This window comes from Helicoverpa armigera, chromosome 31 (genome assembly GCF_030705265.1).
Source record: "Helicoverpa armigera isolate CAAS_96S chromosome 31, ASM3070526v1, whole genome shotgun sequence".
NCBI classification, from domain to species: Eukaryota; Metazoa; Arthropoda; class Insecta; order Lepidoptera; family Noctuidae; genus Helicoverpa; species Helicoverpa armigera.
In genome coordinates, this window is record NC_087150.1 from 525,893 (window position 1) to 545,315 (window position 19,423).

At 39.0% G+C, this 19,423-nt stretch overlaps 1 protein-coding gene across 1 annotated transcript; it reads left to right on the top strand.

Moving 5' to 3' along the window:
• The first annotated feature begins 2,330 nt into the window (after positions 1–2,330).
• Positions 2,331–19,369, top strand: LOC110382861 (xaa-Pro aminopeptidase ApepP). The gene is made up of 18 exons (XM_064043294.1): positions 2,331–2,469; positions 3,391–3,467; positions 4,086–4,210; positions 4,546–4,717; positions 5,483–5,586; positions 6,506–6,641; positions 7,329–7,424; positions 7,824–7,906; positions 8,145–8,282; positions 9,265–9,336; positions 9,755–9,835; positions 11,340–11,470; positions 12,360–12,512; positions 13,572–13,704; positions 15,448–15,625; positions 16,375–16,466; positions 18,456–18,569; positions 18,983–19,369. Exons 1-18 carry the CDS (start codon positions 2,429–2,431, stop codon positions 19,175–19,177), a joined length of 2,121 nt encoding a protein of 706 aa, XP_063899364.1. The 5' UTR covers positions 2,331–2,428; the 3' UTR covers positions 19,178–19,369.
• The last annotated feature ends 54 nt before the right edge of the window (positions 19,370–19,423 follow it).

A 19,423-nucleotide genomic window follows, 5' to 3' on the forward strand; every position in this document is an offset into this window, starting at 1 on the left:
ACAAATTTGTTTTTATTAACATTAAGTTTATACTTACCTATTTTGAATCTAACATGAAAATGTTTAGTTTAAGTAAGAGAGACCAAAAAATTTTCGAATAGGTACTTCTATTTAGCAAAACTATTGTTATTTTAATTATTATATTGTTGGCTAATAAGTATAATTGTTTAACTTGATTTTTGTAATACCTACCGTTTTATTGTTAAGCTCGAATCTCAATCATTTAATTTGCAATTCCTAGTTTTTAAGCAAAATAATTTGTGAATGGAAAGAAGTTATACATTCCTTACAATTGCTAACTTTAGAACTAAACCATACATAATTATAAATACACAATACAGAAACTGTTTTGGCGAAAAATATACATAAGACATCCCGAACTGTTCTATGAAAAAGTTACTTATTTATCTAATCACCTTTAAATTCTAACAGATCTAAAATAATATAAGGATGTATTCAAGAGTCATGGCGGCCCTTGTACACAGGGCTACAGGGCTTAAGAAGGAACATGGTGGGTTTTAGTCAGTAAGAGTCTGATGCCCGATTTCACCAACGCTCTCTTAACGTTTGCCTATCTAAGTGTCACTTAGAATAAGTGGTCCCCAATACATAAAGGTATAAGGGACACTTCAACTTTGGTGAAAACGAAATTCGTATTAAGTGTTCCCTAAATGCTCTTAGGGGATTCCTAAATTTAGGTATTTGTTGGTGAAAATGGGCATGACACATTCCTTTACGCTGCACCCACAGCGGGAAACTCAAAAATATGTACCTACTTATAAACTTATTATCATGATTCCATGTGAATTTGTTTTTGAATTCAATCATTCAAATGACAGGAAATTGTATTTGTTCAAGACAAACATTTGAATTGGTTGTGTACCTTTATAGCTAATTTTAAGCTTTCAATATATTTTGTAACATATGTATAGGTACTTAATATTGTGTGCTACTTATTAAGTGTAGCACTTAATTGATCAGCGTTTTCTAAGAATATGTCAATAATATGAAGTTAAGAAATAAATAAAATGAACATCAAATATATTTTTGTTTTATTTTCATCAACCATAGTTACTTTTTTACTCAATCAAGATTTTATGCATGAGTTCTTCACCTCGTTGGTCTAGTAGTCGCATAGTGCGACTGGTTAGGTTAGGTTAGGTTAGATCCCCGGGTTCGATTCGGGTTCGATTCCCGTGTCGTGCTGAATAGAAGACATTTATTAATTTGTAAACATGAGTAGGTAACATGTATAGGTATATATAATAACCTACATAGGTAGCAATCTTGTTTGGCTATCATGCTAGAAATAGCATACAAATAGTAATTTCACAATTTTAAGGTAAAGTAAAAAATTTCAATTAAAATAATAAAGTCAATATTATATATTTTTTCATATTTTTAAATGTTTTTTATTTTTATATTTAATATTTTAAAATGATAAATAAAAAATGTCAATAAAAAAATGACAATAAAAATGAAAAGTATGTTTGAAAATCATTCATGTTGTAGAAACACTTATCCGTAAATAAATGCCGTGATTTTATTTTGATTGCTGAAATGCGTCGGATTAAGAAGCTCAGAAAGCAGCCCGTAGTCTGGGAGTTAGTGATTGATGCGCCAGTGCATCGGAGAGCACGTTAGGTCCTGTGCTCTAGCGAGGAATTCCGGATATTTGCAGTAAGTATACGAAACGAATTGGTTTATAGCTCGTGCCGATATTGTGATTAGATAGTTTCTGCTGATAACAATATTTTATATCATTACATATTATCTATCCTTGGCATTCATTGGATTTCTTGGCACCCGTGCATCGGAGAGCACGTAAATGTCGGTCCTGCGCCTGATCTCTTTCCGGTGGTGTCGGATTGCCGTCCCATCGGGCTATGAGAGTGAAGGAATAGTGAGTGCACGTGGATCTGCGCAATCGAAATCTGCCGTGGACGCCATTATCCTTGGCATATAAGATGTCTTTTAGCTATGTAGAGGAAAATATGTTCAAGAATAGTTTTCAAGTTGCAATTTAGGTTGGCAGGGTTAAGCAACAGTTGCCAAGGCCACAACTTAGATGGTTAAAGGTTAAAAAAATCGCTGTAAATTCGTCTGTCATCAAGCTGTAGGTATCTATCTCAAGAACTATGATAGCTAGACAGCTGAAATGTTCACAGATGATGTATTTCTGTTGCCGCTATAACAACAAATACTGAAAACCAGGATATAATAAATATTTTTAGAAGGGCACAAGTCCGACTCGCACTTGGCCGGTTGTTTAATTGCTTATCAAAACTAGTTCTTATGATTTCTTCTATCGGATTACTATAATATAAATTATTACATTTAATCTAATCCTATTATTATCGTCAATTGTTTTAGATAAACTCCCTCAAATGGAGATAAATTATTTTGATATCAATTTATTGTGTGTAAAATGGCTGGCGTAAGTGGTTGGATATTTACAATATGTTTTATGTAAGTAAATATTATTATTCAGTTATAAACTAATGATGTCTTCCTACCCGATTATCGACTATGGCGGCTGTTCTTGTAAGGAGATCAGCCAGCTGCGCAGGACATATTATAGTGCACGAGCCAAATGCTCGTGCACTATAATATGTCCTTGGACACAGGTGTAGGTACTCACTATTCCTTCACTCTCATAGCGCGATGGTACGACAATCCGACACCTCCGGAGAGAGATCACAAGCAGGAGCTACATAAAAGTAGGGGGAGGGGATAAAAATAATACCTAGGTTTTACTACGACGCTTATAGTTTCACTCTTAGGGTCGATTTATACTAGCGCAGAGTCGAAACGCATCTAAGCGTCAAATTTTTTACAACTAAAGCGAATGCGCGCGTATTCGCCGGAATCCGCGCGCACTCTTGCGTGTAGTAATAGGCATCAACAGCAGAGCTATTGAATCACTTGCCAGTTGACGCGTTGGTTCGCTAGTGAACGCGAGAATTTGTGTAGTTCGCTAAAAATTGACGCTTCGATGCGCTTCGACTCTGCGCTAGTATAAATCGACCCTTAGAGAAACTACTTTTCGCTCTTCTTCCTCCTGCCCTGTTCCCAATTTTATGTCAAAAGTTGCAAGAGTTTACGCTAACTGATGAAATTCCTTAGGTACCTACTTATAAATCCGAATTTAACTCTGTGAATATGCCAAAACTATTGAACTAATTTAAAATACATTAGATACAGAGGTTATCTTGAGCCTGAGAAAGGAAATAGGTAGGCTACTTTTGCCTGGTTAGAAGAGGCTAGATTTTAGAGATTTGATTTCCCTACCTCCGAGATGGTCTGATGATGGAGACAATTGGAGGACAGAGGAACTTTTCATCAAGTACTCCTTAAGTTTTAGCTCATAAGATTTGTTTCACTTCACAGATTGGCCGCCAATCATGTTTGTGGTCACATACCATACTCGTATTATAACTCCGCGGAACCGGACTCTCCAACTTATGGTAAGCAAATAAACAATAACAAGAACATTATTGATTTTGATGAATCACTGCTTGTTTGGGGTCGAAAAGTGCTGGAGTGGAGACCATGGACTAGTAAGCGTAGCGTAGGACGTGGACAGACGACCTTATAAAGGTCGCCGGAAGACGCTGGATGCAGGTCGCCTCCAACAGGTATCTGTGGAGATCTAAGGGGGAGGCCTATGTTCAGCAGTGGACGTCCTATGGCTGAGATGATGATGATGATGCTGACTGTTTTGGCAATCCTTCCTGTTAGATCCTAGCTGAATAGGTACCAGTGTGCTACTTTTTATCTGAGTTCGTGGATAAACTACGGAACCGCTGGCAGAAACCAATAAATCATATTTTAACTCGCTTTTATTAGGTGTAACGAACGATGTAATGAAAATCAAATTACCACCACCTATATGTAGTACTGATGACAATACAATAATATGGTACTGTCGAACCGATCTAATGATGGAGCCGGAAGATATGAACTGGAACTTCATGATGGAACATCGTATCATAGCTTAACTTGATCGTGGTCAAGATTAAATTTTGCATTTACACAAGCGGATTTTTCTAGTGTTTATACTATGAATTTATTATATATTTCAGTGAACGTACAGCCTTCAAACAAGCTGAGTAGGCAGACAGCTGGCGCGCGCCTGACTGCCGTGCGCGCCGTGATGATTGAGAGACAGGTCGACGCATATATTGTGCCCACAGCTGATGCACATAACGTGAGTGACCATCAGACTTTTTCCGCTTTTACTACAAAAACTTAAACGCCTACCTCAAACACCAGTCTCTGTTTAAAACAACTTGTATCCAACAAATTCATGTATTTTGATGATGAGAAATAAATAAATGGAATATTGTTTATATATATACAACTTAAAACTAATACAGTGCATCAAAAAATTGCTCCTCATCGCTGTCACTGGGTAATGTACACAAAAGGCTGGCAGCATTGCCACGTTGGATAGCAATGTTCAACCTCTGTGCGAAATAAAGCATAAATAAGTTGATTGATTGATTGACTTGTTTTTTTAAGTATTTCTTGTTTGTTATCTAGTCTCAGTACATATCTCCGGCGGACGCGCGGCGCGAGTGGCTCTCTGGCCTGCGCGGCTCGTCGGGCACGGCGCTGGTGACGGCCAGCAGGGCGCTGGTCTGGACCGACGCTAGGTACTGGACGCAGTTCGACGTAGAAGTCGACAGCACTCTATGGGACCTGATGAGGCAGGGTGAGTGTACATTCTTTAACAAAAAGTCATCATAGGTATGTTCAATTCCAAACAGGGCTTTGCAGGCTCAAAAATAAAAGACAATCAATTCACACCTTGGCGGAATGGAATGGATTATGGAAGCGACTTTTTACAATATCGCATCATGAACTTTTTGCCAATCTATACTAATATTATAAAGCTGAAGAGTTTGTTTGTTTTTTTGTTTGTTTGTTTGAACACGCTAATCTCAAGAACTACTGGACCGATTTGAAAAATTCTCTATATCTCATAGATGTGTCTCATTTTGACTCGTTTGGCAAGTTCCGCAGAATAACATTTGATAATGTGTAATTTATTGCTATTTCCTTTGTTTATTGGTTTAATTTTGTTTTTGTGTAAGTTTTCTTGATGTAACTTAATCTCCAATGTTTTGACTTTTTTTTTAATGTATTTGACGGCGCCACCGTCGATGTGTCAACCATCGATCTGTCAACGGTGGACCTTATATAAAGCGGCGCTTGCGCCCGACTCGGGTCATTCGTTCGCCGACCGTTGCAGAGTGCACACCTCCCACAAATTCGTGATAAATAATTGTAGTGACTAATATTGTGTTAATTGGAATAAACCAAGTGATTGTGTGAAGACCTCTTTGTTTTATTTAACGATGTCGGATCCTGACGCCGACATATTTACCTAATTTAAGATCAATGGATCCGTACGGCTGTCACGTAGCCTAGAACACCTTAACTCCTACTGGCTTAATCATCTGTATGAATATTGCAGGAGTAGATGATTCCCTTCAGACCTGGCTGGTGAATAACATGGCGGACTCTGTGGTGGCTGTCGATCCTACCACCTACACTAGGAGTGCCTGGACTACTCTGGAAGTAAGTAGTTTCATAAACAATAATCCCATTACCACTTCCTTTCATATGCTTCCCGCCAAACTTTTTATTGTCACGGTACCATTTCCCCAAAAACAGTGGCTTTGCCTTGACAAAAAATATATTTTTCTGATGACTTTTTCCATGTTCCACCAAAACTATAAGACTCGTTTTGTTCAATATCTTCCGCCAACCATTCCACCACACCACAGTTTAAATATATGTAGACCACGCGTTCTGTGGAAACTATGTACCTACTTCACGCATTCAGTTGAAATTCCATAGCTCATAGAAGTCCTCAATACATGAGTTATATAATACTGCAATAATTTCTCAAATCGATCCACTGCTTCCTACGTGTATCCAGTGCTTTGAAACAAACTTGAGATTTATAATATTAGTCATCATCCTCCGAGCATTTTTCCCAAACTACGTCGGGGTCGGCTTCCAGTCTAACCGGATGTAGCTGAGTACCAGTGCTTTACAAGGAGCGACTGCCCTATCTGACAACCCAATACCCCTTGGTTAGACTGGTGTCAGACTTACTGGCTTCTGACTACCCGTAACGACTGCCAAGGATGTGCAATGACAGCCGGGACCTACAGTTTAACGTGCCATCCGAAACACAGTCATTGGCGTCTAAGATATACTTAGAAAGTACATACAAACTTAGAAAAGTTGCATTGGTACTTGCCTGACCTGGAATCGAACCCGCGCCCTCATACTCGAGAGGTTGGTTCTTTGCCCACTAGGCCACCACGACTTTTTTGATTTATAATATTAGTGACAAGGAATTTTTCTGTTCCATGATTAGTCATTATTCAAATAGTAGATGAATGATACTTAAGTTAATTTGGATTTATCAAGAAGACGCAAAAACTGACATTTATTTAACTTCAAAATGTTTAACATTTATTCCCAGACAGCATTAGCAGCTCGTAACATAACACTACTAGCGATATACGAGAACCTGGTAGACATCGCTAGATCTAGGCTCAATGACGGACCGCCTGACAGACTCAACGAGGCCCTACTGCCTCTCACTCTGCAGTACACTGGTAAATATCATTTAACTAACTTTAACGATAACCGAATTATTTTCTGTTGTCAAATCGGCGATTTGACCAATGCGCGGGAAGTATACGACTGGTTATGGTTTGGTTATTTATAGTCAAATGGTGCGACTAACTCTTACACAACTGGCGTCCAGACTTATTATTTATTGGGCATGGCAGCTTCTCTTTAATGAGATCAGCCAGCTGCACACACTCACTATTCCTTCACTCTCATAGCGCGATGGGATGAATTCCGACACGACCGGCGAGAGATAACAAGCAGGACCAGTATTTGCAGCACTAAAGCACGGACCTACCCAATTTGTAAAAGTTTCTTAAAACCCGCAACGTAATTTAGGCCAGACCCACAAATCGAATCTGAGAAACTGCGCACCAGTCACGCTATGCGACTACTACATCAAAGAGGCAGAAATTCGGAAGAACATAATTATTACTCAATGCGAACTTCGGCCGATATATTGGGTGTCTAATCAGTACAGATATGTACAAGAGAACACACATTGCAAGAATGGTAGTTTGATGGAATGGCAAACCATCAGGCGTTAGTTTCAACAGTATGGAAAGGTTCAGTTTGGACTAGCACTTCACCGGGTTTTTTTATTTTTAAGAACCTGAAATTCTGAGACTTGACTAAGTTGCAATAACATTTCTTTAAAATCCATTTTTTAGGTCAGCCATCTTCAGAAAAGATCTCAGAGTTAGTTCAACAAATGAACACTAGAGGCGCCACCGTATTGCTGCTTACTGCATTGGACGATATAGCGTGTAAGTCAACTGCTAGCTTTATTCCATAAATTCATGGTTTTGGCACAATGTATGGTTCTACCACAGAGGAAGGAAAGATAGCGGAAATGTCATAAGATAGTTAGGCCAGACGCCTTCTTGTAGATCAAGTAACATGATCAGTTACTAGAAGTAACGAGGCATTCGGGTTCCTAGTGAAATCCAAAAACAATCTGTCAACGATGGGTCTTCATTGATTGGTGATTTTATTTTGAAAATAATGGGCGGGTTATAAAGAAGGTATGTGAGCGCGGAGCTAGTAACGTTGCACGTCCCCCGGAAACCCGCATTTTGGCGCGGTAGTTTCTTAGGACATCTCCGCTAGTCATTTTGTTCACCATTATACTGAAACTCTTCTGAATACTTACTTTTATTTTTCAGATACCCTGAACATCCGCGGTTCTGACATACCATTCAACCCCGTATTCTTTTCTTACCTTGTGATTAGGAGAAACCCGACAACGGTAAGATATCTTAACTTTATCATAACATACTCTTTTCAGTTTTATTTTATAGCTCCGGCGGTGACACCTATTACACTAGCGTAGTTACTTATGTCTCATACCAATTATTATGTCAAATATATGCTGAGAACTACATTAAAATCGGTTCAGCCAAACGTGACATAATCGCACACCCCTACATACAGATCAACTTGAGAACCTCTTTTTTTAAGTCGGTTAAAAACTTTATTTTTTTCAGAATACTCTAAACTCAGTGATTCTATTCTGGGACCAAGGAGTATTAGCGACAAACATTGCAGCTCACCTCGCGTCTGAGAACGTGGCTGTACAAGCGAGGCCTTACGCCGATATATTTGATTATCTTAGGAGTTTATCGGTAAGTGCAACCTTGTTTAATAATAGGTGTCATCCTCCGAGCCGTTTCCCAATCATGTTGGGGTCGACTTCCAGTCTAACCGGATTCAGCTGAGTGTCAGACTTACTGGCTTCTGACTACCCGTGACGACTGCCAAGGATGTTCAATGACAGCTGGGACCTACAGTTTAACGTGCCATCCGAAACACAGCCATTGGTGTCTAAGATATGCATATAAAGTACATACAAACTTAGAAAAGTTGCATTGGTACTTGCCTGACCTGGGATCGAACCCGCGCCCTCATACTTGAGAGGTTGGTCCTTTACCCACTAGGCCACCACGACTTTAATAATTATAGGTGTACAGTTACCGGCATGGATGTCGAGCCCTGACCTTCACCTGCGCAGAAGCGATTTACTGCCTTATTGCCTTATGCGTACGGGTGCGCAGAGCGATCCCCACTCCTCCGCCGAGAGCCCGACATCCGTGCCGGTAACTGTACCACCCGCTATCTGAGGGAACTATTTTCCTGCATCTGGATAGAAAGTAGCCTGTGCCCTTTCTACAGCTCTGGACTCTGTGAAACCTACAAATACATTGTGTTGCTGGGGAGTTTGTTCCACCACTTCTTCTTCCCAGCAAAAACACATAGGAAGTGGTGTAGGGCGGGCGTTTGGGGGCTGTCTTTTGTAAATTTCTGACGTTCAAAAAGTATTGTTATGCAGCCAAGTTTGAATAAACTAATTTTGATTTTGTGTATAATTTCGTTGAAATCGGTTCTGTAGTTTTGTCGTGATTGCGCGACAGATAGACAGACCGACGAACTTGAACTGACATTTACTTTCCTGAAATAAAGGATCGTTAAATATCTACATTTACACAACATCCATTTTTCTTTGCAACTCTTTGGAACTCTAAAAACAAGTGTCGCGGTCATAAAAAATACATAGAGTTACATACATGTATTTTATTTACTAACTAATACTAATATGTATATTTGCAGGTAGAACTGGGTGCTGGAGGTACCATTTGGCTGTCAGACGAGGCGAGCCACGCTATCGTTTTGGCTATCGAGGTATGTTTTCTCCTTTATTTGTTTATCAAAGTAAACAGGGGCTCGATTCTACTAATTTTACTAAAGCGACATACGATTCACATTCGACTACTACATAAACGTTTTTATCCTTTTCTGTCATTCAATAATGAATCATTTTGTCTGCAAATTATTTACGATTGCAATATGATTGTAGAGCAAACTACCATATAGACCAAAATCACCAAAATGGCTGACCAATCGCAAACCAATCGAATGTCGTTGGAATACGATTGGTCAATTAGTAGCAGAGTGCCCGAGATGGTTAAAATGATATTGCGATTCAATTTTGACATTATTAACTTAGGAGAAAACGTCCCCTGTTGCGTAAAGAAAAACGGACGTTTAAGTTGTCGATGTACTTGGAGCCTAGTAAGCTAACAATGTTTTCGTTTCTCAGAATGGTCCCGCTAGAATCCTGTCAACATCTATTTCACCTGTCGCATTGAAGAAGTGCGTCAAAAATGATGTGGAGTTACAGGTGAGTTAACAAAGCCTAATAGTATCTGTGGCTTACCTAAGTGTAAGAAGTCCTTAAGTTTCTTAGGATATAGGCCTCGAAATGCCTACTCCCGTCTTCTAAGTCGCTGCAAAAAATATCTTTGATAGAAACTGCTCTTTCACTCCTTATCAACTCCAACCAATAAATATACCTGTACAATGTACATACTATTTTACTTATAAATCAGAAATTGATTGGTGATTATACCTCGGTAGTAGCTGTGTTTACGGTAAATAGCGCGGGCATTTTGTTCGGTCGGCCTGTCTTGTTTAATTTCTGTCCTGAAAAAGTGTCTCATATAAAATAAAAAATCGGTAAAAAAACTTTTAAGTTAAACGGTTTTATCTTACGTGCACTGAAAACTAGAAAATAAAAAAAACTGTTACTTACCTATAAACCTACATAGGTGGCCCCGGTCATATTAGACTAAAATAAAAACGTGGGGCCCATTACCTAACTATTGCTGTAATACTTTCTTCTAGAGGTTCTACTTACTATATTTCTACTTACTATAATCGTAACTGGAGATTTTGACAATCAATAATCAGCCGTAGCGGCTTCACCAGCGAACGCCGAGCTCACGATCTACCAAAGTATAAATATATGCTTTGCCATAAGTAGGATTTCAGAGGGCCCCCACGTTTTTATGTTAAAACCGTTTAACTTAAAAGTTTTTTTACCGATTTTTTATTTTCTAGTTTTTAGTATTTAATGAAAATGCCTACCGAATATTCCTCATTCTATATATGGGTCAGCAGCAGTGAGGGAGTGCCAGACTCTTACTGACTAAAAACCGTTGTGTTTCGTCGTAGGCCTTTTATGTACTAGGACAATCCCGCAGCCCAGGCAGGCCTTGGCCCTGTTGGGCCCCGCTGGGGTTGCTGACAGTATTCTACTTGAGTAGCCCTTTCATTTGATACCCATATTGAGGGGGTTGTGGAAAAAATATGAAATCCGCCATTTTGTACCGGCGGCCATCTTGGATTTATATTGTTATTGATATTAGTATATTGTATTGTCATCGGAATTAAAGGTGTGTACCAAATTTCAGATCAATCTGACAACAGCAAGGTACTTAAATTTGAATTACTAAATTTGACCCAAGAATAAATAATAAATAAAACAAACAGGGTAAGCTAAATAAAACCGTTTAAAAACTAGCTTCTGCCAGCGGTTTCACCCGCATCCCGTGGGAACTACTTCCCGTACCGGGATAAAAAGTAGGTAGCCTATAGCCTTCCTCGATAAATGGGCTATCTAACACTGAAAGAAATTTTCAAATCGGACCAGTAGTTCCTGAGATTAGCCGCGTTCAAACAAACAAACGAACAAACTCTTCAGCTTTATAATATTAGTATCTATAGATAATTACGTAAATTAATTTCTTACTAATAAAAAGCCCAAAACGATATTCTACAAACGAAAAGCTGCTCATTTTCTAAAATAATGGCTCCTTTACTACAAAACGCCTCTTTTTCGCCAGGGCTTCAGACTCGCCCACATAAAGGACGGCACGGCAGTAGTGCGCTCGCTCTACTGGGTGGAGAAGCAGGTCGCTGACGGAGTCAACGTGACTGAGGTCCAACTGTCCCAGATGATGGAGAAGCTTCGAGGGTAAGTGGTATATAAGGTTCTTCTAACCTACAGACAGACATGTGTTGCTGGGGAGTTTGTTGCGCTACTTCCCAGCAAAAACACATAGGAAGTGGTGAAGGGTGGGCGTTTTGGGGACTGTCTTTTGTAAATTCTTGACGTTCAAAAACTGCTGTCTTGCAGGCAAGTTTGAATAAATAATTTTTGATTCTTTAAAATAATAGTTCAATAAAAGTGTTTAAAAATTAGATTAGTAAAACATGGTATACAGATGACAGAGAAATGATGGCACCTGATAGCTAGGAATGTGTTAAATTCAGAAATTTTCCTACTATCCTATGAATACGTAAGTAAGATTTAGCTGACAAGAAGACGCGACCGGAGAGAGAGCAGATATATTTATTTGACAACTTGAGGTTCATCATCATCCTCCGAGCCTTTGTCCCATGTATGTTGGGGTCGGCTTCCAGTCTAACCTGATTTAGCTGAGTAACAGTGCTTTACAAGAAGCGACTGCCTATCTGACCCCCTCAACCCAGTTACCCGGGCAACCCGATACCTCTTGGTTTGACAACTTGAGGCAAAAAGAAAAAAAAAATAGCACAACACAATGAGAGAAAAACCTATCGCAGGAAGAAGATTCAATTTGTTTAGTGCTTTATTGTGCCTGTTTTTGGCAAGCAGATAATTTCATATATTTTTTTGGTTGTTTTATGCGGTTTCACTCGCGTTCTGGGGAAACTTATTTCCGTATCCGGATAAAATATAGCATAGTTAAATAGGTATGTCATCCGGGGATAGTTTTCATTGTTTTTTTTTTCTGATGTTTCGGAGCCTTCAGGGTACGAACAAAAACATACTGTTTATAATAATTGGATTAAAATAATTATAATATTAATTCTCCTCGCAGTGAAGAAGAGAACTTCATGGGTCCCTCGTTCTCCACCATAGCTGGAGCCGGCGAGAACGGCGCCATCATCCACTACAGCCCGCAGGAGGAGGGGCCGCAGCGAGTCATCGGACCTGATGATATGCTGCTCGTCGACTCCGGGGGACAATACTTGTAAGTACTTCTTATTTTATTTATCTAGCTATCTAAAAGGCACAAAACACTACACAAATCCGCAAAAACGAGACTTTTAACTAATAATAGAAATTTATACGTGTTCCTAGACGACTTGTTAAGAAAAGATCTTAAAATTCGATTATCTTGAAACGAGTTCACTTTTGCCCAGTGTATCCCAGGGTCAAATTTGTCCGTATTGACCTATACTATCACCTCATGAAAGGATGCGGTCTACTTACCAGTAACCCTGTATATCCTTTGTAGCGTTTGCCAGGTTTGAAATAAGTAGGAGAGAGTTAGGTTACAACTCTTACGAAACCTTTGTTTCGGTTGGCATTCAAGAGTGTTTGGTATGCATAACGGGAGGTAAAAAAAACAATTTCATCGAGTATCCAGATTATGTATAGAGTTGCCCGGGAAACTGGGTCGAGTCAGTTCAGCGGTCGCTGCATGTAATACATTAGTGCTCAGCTGCATTGGAAAAAGGAAAACAGATGAGTTTTTATCAAGTTTAGGTGTTCGATAATGATGAACGCTCATCTGGTGGAGCCGAACGAATCAAATCGAGAAGGAGCCTCGCACACTTGTCGTCCCAACGTATCGAACACTAATTTCTTTGTATTCCCCTGTCATACATAACTAGCAGCCGGTTGGTTTTAAACTGAAGTTATCTGAGTTCAGATTTGTTTCAACAAATTCGCCTTGCGGATTGTGTGCGTGGTTTTATGATTTCATACAAAGAATCCAAACTAATATTATAAATGCGAAAGTAACTCTGTCTGTCTGTCTGTCTTTTCTTCACGCCTAAACTACTGAACCGATTTGTATGAAATTTGGTACAGACATAGTTTGAAACTTGAGAAAGGACATAGGATAGTTTTTATTACAAAAAAAATAAAAATAAAATTATTCCGGACATATAGCGCCATCTATTGGTCAAATCAAAAATCTGCTGGTAGGTAGTCACTATTCCACGCGAACGAAGTTGCGGGCAAAAGTTTTATAAAATTTCGGTATGTCGCTGAATTCTAATATTTTCGAAACTCTGTTTCCCAGTGAGGGTACAACTGACATCACACGGACGCGTCATATGAATGCGTCTCCGACTCCTGCGCAGCGGCTGGCGTTCACCAGGGTTATGAAAGGACAGATCGCTCTAGCCACTACTGTTCTACCCAGGGGTATTTTGGTAAGTTTGATTTGACCATATATAATTTTCGTCGAAATATAGAGATTTTGTGCAATTTTTAGTCAGCTGATGGTATTATACTTAGGACTCGTAATTATTCAATTTGGAAATGTCGATATCAGACTGAGTCAAAAGTTTTATTGGATTCACGATTATAAAGATAAACTGTCGACCAACTGTCATTTGGTATGGCTAACTATGTATGTATCTATTTAGTAGTATGTGGTGTGCTCATTTGACTGAACTTTGACTTTTACAGCAACTATTTACATTTTTTTTTAAATTTTTAATAATAAATACCCATCTTAAAACATTCTCCTCTAAGTTTGACAAATACAACGTTGAAAACTACATCAAAATCGGTCAAACCAGACATGAGATAATCGCGCACAAACCAACGTAAATACGTTTAATACATATGACGGCGCCACCGTCGATGTGTCAACGGTGGACCTTATATAAAGCGGCGCGCGCGCACGACTCGGGTCATTCCAAAGAGTAAAGTAATATATAGGGAAAAGAGAGCCCTCTTGCGTGATAATCATGCAAACCTATTTGTCAATGCGCCATCTCTCTCTAAATTGGCCCCGAACTACCTACATAGCTATAACTATAAAAATATATATGCATCATATTCATAACATTTTCTATTAGGGTAAATAGCACCATGTAACTATAACATTGGTTATCGTTATAGTTACATTATGCTACTTACCCTAATAGAAAACGTCATCGTTAATATAGTAAAAGGTCGAAGGAAAACAAATAATTATTATGTATTATTACTTTTTATACGCGTGTACGCAGAATGCAAAAACCGCCATATTGATATTTTGTTATGATCGATGATCGGTTTTGTTAAGTTACTTGGAATACTGACACCAGGCCTTTTTAGATTAAAATTGATATTTGTGCTTTTTCAAACCGTATTTAATTTATTCGCCTATTTTATCTTTTTTTTAAGTGTCTAATATTTTCCTCATACTTTTCTCTAATTAATATTGCATAAATAATTTTATATTGACAAACAAAAACGATTATAGTGTAGTGCCATCTGTTGGTAATTTAAAGTATCTTTTAGATAGTAAATAGTTTCCGGGCCAAATAAAAGGTGGCGACTCTTCATTCACTTAGCTGTCAAAATGTACGGAGTGTCTCCCCCCTGGGTCATTCGTTCGCCGACCGTTGCCGAGTGCACACCTCCCACAAATTCGTGATAAATAATTGTAGTGACTAATATTGTGTTAATTGGAATAAACCAAGTGATTGTGTGAGAACCCCTTTGTTTTATTTAAACGATGTCGGATCCTGACGCCGGTCGCCGACACATCCAATGACTGGTAAACGTTCACATAAAAAATATATTTTTATGAGATTTGAATAATTTTAAAATAAAAATTAATTCATTATTATGATGCATGACGTAGATTATAAGAACACCCTGTTGTGAGCGCTGCCCGAATCTTGTATCAATGAAGCGCGGCGCGTTGGGAAGGTACCTACTTTCTACCGTTTGTACGTAAACATTTTTTTTTACAGTATTTTTCTTTGCAACTATCTTAATTAAGTAAGGCTATAAAATTAATAAGCGTGTCTAGTGGTATTTTATGTCGGATAGATTGAGTGGACCACCTTTGTAAGACGACTAAAAAGTCACGGTGTATTTATATAAGATTATTTTAGGTGTTTGTTTATGTAAAAATGTGTAGGTATATTAGTTAATTTTTAAATAAATCTTTCCAGGGTAACGTAATAGAAGTCCTAGCCCGCAAGGCCCTATGGGACGTGGGTCTGAACTACGGCCACGGTACGGGCCACGGCGTGGGACACTTTCTGAACGTGCATGAAGGTCCGATATGGATCCTCAGTGGACCAACCGCTGATGATCCCGGCATTGCGCCTAAAATGGTATATAGTAATGGTGAGTTTTTTTTTTAAGTAGAAACCTGCCATCATCCTCCTCTGAGCCTTTTCCCAATCATGTTGGGGTCGGCTTCCAGTCTAACCGGATTCAGCTGAGTACCAGTGCTTTACAAGAAGCGACTGCCTATCTGAACTTCTCAACCCAGTTACCTGGGCAACCCGATACCCCTTGGTTAGATTGGTGTCAGACTTACTGGCTTCTGACTACAGTTACCGTCACGGATGTCGGGCTCTCGGCGGAAGAGTGGGGATCGCTTTGCGCACCCGTACGCATAAGGCAATAAGGCAGTAAATCGCTTGTGCGCAGGTGAAGGTCAGGGCTCGACATCCGTGCCGGTAACTGTACCTGTAACGACTGCCAAGGATGTTCAATGACAGCCGGGTGTCATTGAACATCCATGTGTAAGATATACTTAGAAACCTGTCAAATGTAGAAAATTAGAAAGTAGTTCTTGTAAAACTCAATAGAGGTCGGCAATTAAATTTCGAGCATGAGACCCATAAAAACAAGATACTCTTTTCACATGATAGTAATATTCATCATCATCTGCCTAGCCTTTTCCCAAACATATATTATACTTACATATGTAGCTGAGTAGGTACCAGTGAGCCGTACCTCCTCAACCCAGTTTCACGGGCAACCTAATTAGACCGGTTGTCAGAATTTCTGGCTTCTGACTACCCGTAACGACTGCAAAGGATATTCAATGATGGCCGCGAGCTAATGATGATGATTGTTACTTTCAGAGCCAGGGTACTACGAAGTGAACGAGTATGGCATCCGACATGAAGACCTCATGGAATCCATTGAAATGAACAATACTGTTAACCACATCAGAGTAAGTCAATTCCCTTTTATCTTATGGCTTAACCATGTAGAACAAAATGACTAGCGGAGATGTCATAACGCAAAATATCCTAAGAAAGTATAGCGCCAAAATACGGATGTTCGGGGGACGGGGAACGTTACTAGCTCCGCCCGCCTTACAAGCCTTCTTTGGAACTCGCTTTTTATTTTCAAAATGATCATCCTCCGAGCCTTTTTCCCAACTATGTTGGGGTCGGCTTCCAGTCTAACCGGATGCAGCTGAGTACCAGTGCTTTACAAGAAGCGACTGCCTATCTGACCTGCTAAACCCAGTTACCCGGGCAACCCGCCTGGTTTTTATTTTCAAAATAAAATCACTATCTAAAAAAATCTTAAACTATTGAGATCAGTTAATGAGTAAATAATATAGGAACTAAATTGATTAGAAATAAGCAGTAGGTACCTTTGTACTGTTTTATGTTACTTCTACTTCTTTTGTGAGTGCTTACCGTGTACATAAATGATTAAATAAATAAATTAAAACTGATAGCTAAAGCTAGGATAGTTTAAAGTAATATATTAGCATTTTCCTTCTTATAGTTGAAACAGTTCTTTCTTAAATGACCAAGTTTATTACAATTATAGCAACGGGGACCGCTAGTTTTAGGCTGATCATTTTGGGGACTATATTTCTTATTTCGTGGGTATCTTTGCTTTGCGGTAGTATCAGATTCCATTTTGACTCCTTGTAATAACTTGTTTTTAATATAATCTGCACTTATTTCTACACCGGAGTATTCTATAGCCATAATCAAAGGTTTGTACTGTTCCGGTAAACCTGCTAGCATTAAGGCACCCAACAATTCGTCTTCGATATTAAAGTTTATACTTCTTAACTTGTCGGCAGTAGTTGCAACTTTATTTACGTAATCCTCAATATTGGCACAACTGTCTAAGTTTGTATTAATGAGATCTCGGACTAATGCTACTTTTCTCCTCAATCCGGAGTCTTCGAAGGCATTCTTGAGCTTTACCCACACATCACGCGCGGTCACAGCTTGTTCTATATAGTGATAATTACTTGGATCCACTAAAAGAATGATCATGCTTTTAGCTTTCACATCCATTTCAACGTCTACTGTTTCCTTGTTGTCAGGATCCACACACGACCACAGATCCTCGTGCTCCAAGTATGCTTTTGCAGCGAATTTCCATGTATGATAATCATCCTTTCCGATCAGTTTATCAATATGTATTGAGTTCATAAACATAGCTTCTAAGTGATGGGTTGGTAACAAAACGCTGAAAAAGAATCGGGAGGCGATCTAACTTTACTGTTTTACTGTCGCGATTTCACTTTTACTTTATCGGATCTGTTAACTTGTTGTTTTATTCCTTCTACAAAGCTTATAATATGCCTTTAAAATTTCATATTATAACCGAATGATAACACTGTCAAAACTTTTGACACGGTAACATGCACATGACTGCACATGACACACAAATGACAAGCAAGGAAGAAGCGTCAACGACAAAGACCATAAACAATAAATATAAAAATTAACTAAAAAGAATTGTTGCTTTTGTTCAATTTATGAAATGGATGTATGTAAGTACAACAGAGGAAAGATCCAGGAGATGCCATATGGCAGCTAGGACAGGCGCCTTCTTGTAGGTAAAGTGACGTACGTTAGGCCCCCGGTAGGCGTGATTGGTTCCTATCATTCCATCCTATCTCAATGATTCCTATAAAGAACTAACGAGGCGTTCGGGTTCTTTGTAAAATCAAAACCAATTTGTCAGGGATTGTTCTGAATCGAAAACGCACACTTGTTTCTGAGAAGCTGGTGCTTCAGAAATTGCTTTAAATGAGTTAAACCACGTACCACCAAGTACCACCACGACTTATTTGATCATTATTCACTACCATTTAAGATTCTCAAACAGACCACTTTAGGTTCAAATCGAAGCGTTCATGACCACCTCAAGAAATGTTGATTAATTTAATATTATCCTGCAGGCGGGAGACTTAGTGGGTGACTTCGACGGTCGAGGAGCAGTCGGCTTCCACACCATATCCCTGGCTCCGCATCAGGTCGCCTGCCTTGATATCGACCTACTCGATGATTTTGAGGTAAGTTAAATCCTCTCTACAGCTTCTCTCTCCGGTGGTGTGGGATTGTCGTCCCATCACACTATCGAGAGTGAAGGAATAGTGAGTGCACCTGTGTCCAAGCAAATGAACAGCCGCCGTGGCCTACATTCGGCTAGGAGGGCATCATCATCTTCAAATAACATTGCCTCTCCGAGTTTGGGGCTTTTAGGACACGTGTCTTTTTATCATTAACCTACTCGTGGGGTCATGAACTCTTAGTATTTACGCCAACTAAACAAAATCCTTTTGACTTTCCCCAGAGGAACTAAGCATGAAAGAGGCTTCAATATCTGTCTTTAGAACGGCAAAGTTATTTGACTTGAACTTTACTACACAACTTTACTTTCACTTTAAATTATTATCTATACATTTTAAATATAATTATTCACCAGATTAAATACCTGAACGACTACCACAACAGAGTATTAACAACTATTGGACCAATTCTGCAGCAGAGGAATCTAACATCGGAATATGAATGGCTGCAGAAGGAATGCGCGCCAATTGTAAGAAGCGCCGCCATCTTGTGGTCAGCATCACCCATTTTGGCGGGAATCGGTATTTTTGTTATACGATTTGGGTTTTAAGTTTTATTCGATGTGAGAGGAATATTGAAGAGTGCCTATTTATATTTTTGTAAGAAATCCAAAATAAAGGTAATAATAAAATAATGGCTTTGTTGTGTTAGAATATTATTTCGATTCGTTCGCAAATAATATAGGTAAGTACACTTCTTGTCTTATATTGCTTTAAGAATAAAGTTTTATATTTTTATGACATTTTCGTCTTTTATTTTGATGCTGAGCAGATTTAGCAATAATTTTGCACAAAGA